At 41.2% G+C, this 2,206-nt stretch overlaps 1 protein-coding gene across 1 annotated transcript in view; it reads left to right on the forward strand.

Annotated features, from left to right (window-relative positions):
* Positions 1 to 290: 290 nt before the first annotated feature.
* Positions 291 to 2,206, forward strand: part of tfpia (tissue factor pathway inhibitor a) — a 36,991-nt gene continuing 35,075 nt past the window's right edge. The window contains exon 1 of the mRNA XM_035676388.1: positions 291 to 472. Coding sequence (XP_035532281.1) covers positions 385 to 472 — 88 coding nt within the window. The 5' untranslated portion in view covers positions 291 to 384. The remainder of the gene's footprint in view (positions 473 to 2,206) is intronic.

The following is a 2,206-nucleotide window of genomic DNA, read 5'->3' on the forward strand; positions in this document are numbered from 1 at the left end:
AGAGAGAGAGAGAGAGCTTGTGTGTGTGTGCTACACAGCAGGATCAAGTTTTCTGCTGAGATGCCAAAGTCATGATGCCATACTCCTTTTTTGGGAAAAATGATAAGAAATGGAGACTGGTGGTATGATGACATAAGATAAAAAAATATATATCGCCATGTAATTCTTTGGAAAACTTTAAAAGTTAATATTTTATTTCTTGATATTGACGTGTACCTCCAGGAAATGACTGGGAATTTCAATTTCATATAGCCTGTGGAGTGGCACTGTTATCAAACGGAAGTACGCACCCAAACACACACACACACAACTTCAGCCCTTTAACTTGATGAAGTTTTCCTGTAAACTTTACATTCAGCGCGGATCAGCCCTCTGTTCAGCAGCATGGCTCTGTCCAACAAGTTGTGGATTTTGTGCGCTGTCTCGCTCTCCTGCGTCGCCCTTTTGGGGTCTTGCAGAAGACACAGACACGGTAAGATGACTTAAGAAAATGTACTTCCTGAAGATTATATTAATTTTTAACTTTGTTTAGTGCGTTCAGAGTTTGCCTGAGCTGTTGAACGGCGGCACAAGGGAAAGTTTTCGCCCCGAAACTCGTGCGTAAATTGGACGTTTGTACATATCCACACTATTATATGTCCTCGCTTCAGTTTATTCTTGTCTGGACTTTACAGTGTGTGACCTTGTAGTACGTTGTATTGTCCCCGCAGCTTTCATATAATATTTATTGTTTTTGTTGTGATATTTGTCTTTCAAATTTAAAGCGTAAACTCATTTTCAAACCGAATACTGGCGCCCCAAAATGACTCGTTAAACTGGCTTACACTTAAAATTAAATTGCCTAATATCTTGCAGTTTTGCTTAAGGTGTTATTAGTCGTTATGTGTAATACCCTACACACTTGTAATACACGATCCATATTCTAACCAATCCTTTGGCTGAAACTCTGCTGCGCACTTGACGCACTGAGTTTGTTTTGTTGTGTTGGAGGCATTCTTGAACCCGTATTAGAGAGGGGAGAGCTGTGGCGTCAGACAGGGCCAAAGTCCACACCGACAGCAGTTCTCATACGGGCCACGACCCACAGCTGAACCGCCTGGCACCTCCTCCTGTCCTGTCATGTCGCAACAATAGCTTCGCAGGCGGTAATGAGGCTGTTGGGATTGGGTGTCAGACACTCAACAAGCTGAAAGGTCTGAGCAGAGGCAGGTGTGGTCCAATGTGGAGAAGAAACGGTAATACTTCTCTTTCCATCCCTGAGAGCAGACACTGAGCTGGCAAGGCTTCTCTAATATAAGCTATATGGTTAAAATGAAAGGTCATTGTAAATGTGGTGGGTCAGATATTGGCTGAAAGCCGTTAAGAGGTCTGGTGATGAACTGCAGCATTCACTGTATGCCTTTAATGTCAAAGTCAGCCTTCTCTTATCTTTCAGTGACATACAGCCGGTTCTATGCATCATTTCCCCGTATGGAAGGAACATTTACAGTCTATGTGCAGAATTTCTAACGAAGCACACAGGCTGAAAACCTTCTTATGGAGAGAAAATGTGACATTTGGTTGTCTAGAAACATTTAGCAAATGAAGTACAATTCTTAAAAAGCACTGTTCTTAAAATGCACTCACTTTGACCAAAATGTAAAAGCCTTTTCTTACATTGAAATATGGTACATTAAGGACAAAGTTTGGATTGTCCTTCATGCTTGGTTTAAGCTTCTAGGGAGCAAAATTGAGCTGCGGGCCCCTTTTGACTTTCCTGTATGTGCGTTCTGTATCCAGTGTTTCTCACATTTAGACTGTAGGCTACATGAACATTTAGTTAATTTAAGTCAACACAGGATAACAGCAGGTTGCAGCAACTGGTTCTGGTGCTCATTCTCCTATGCTAGCTCTGATGCTAGTGTCAACCAATCTCAACTGTCAAAAAAAAAAAAAGTCCGGCTACTTACTGTCTAAGAAGAGCAAAGGTCGGGTGTGGCAACAGTCCCCTGATATTTCTGTCCAGGTGACATGGTGCAGTTTCTGAACGGAGTTTGGCGTTATTTTTTTTCTGCGACTATGCAACTTAAGACAGTCAACGCTTTGGTCTACTATTAGGGGGCAGCCCTGGTTGCAATATATGTAATAAGAAATAACCTACTAGAAGTAGGGTAATGTCTTCTATCGAATATTTATTTATATTTATATTTTATATTTTTATTTTTTT

Source organism: Morone saxatilis, unplaced genomic scaffold, assembly GCF_004916995.1.
Source record: "Morone saxatilis isolate NCDOM2014 unplaced genomic scaffold, NCSU_SB_2.0 Contig5, whole genome shotgun sequence".
NCBI lineage: Eukaryota > Metazoa > Chordata > Actinopteri > Moronidae > Morone > Morone saxatilis.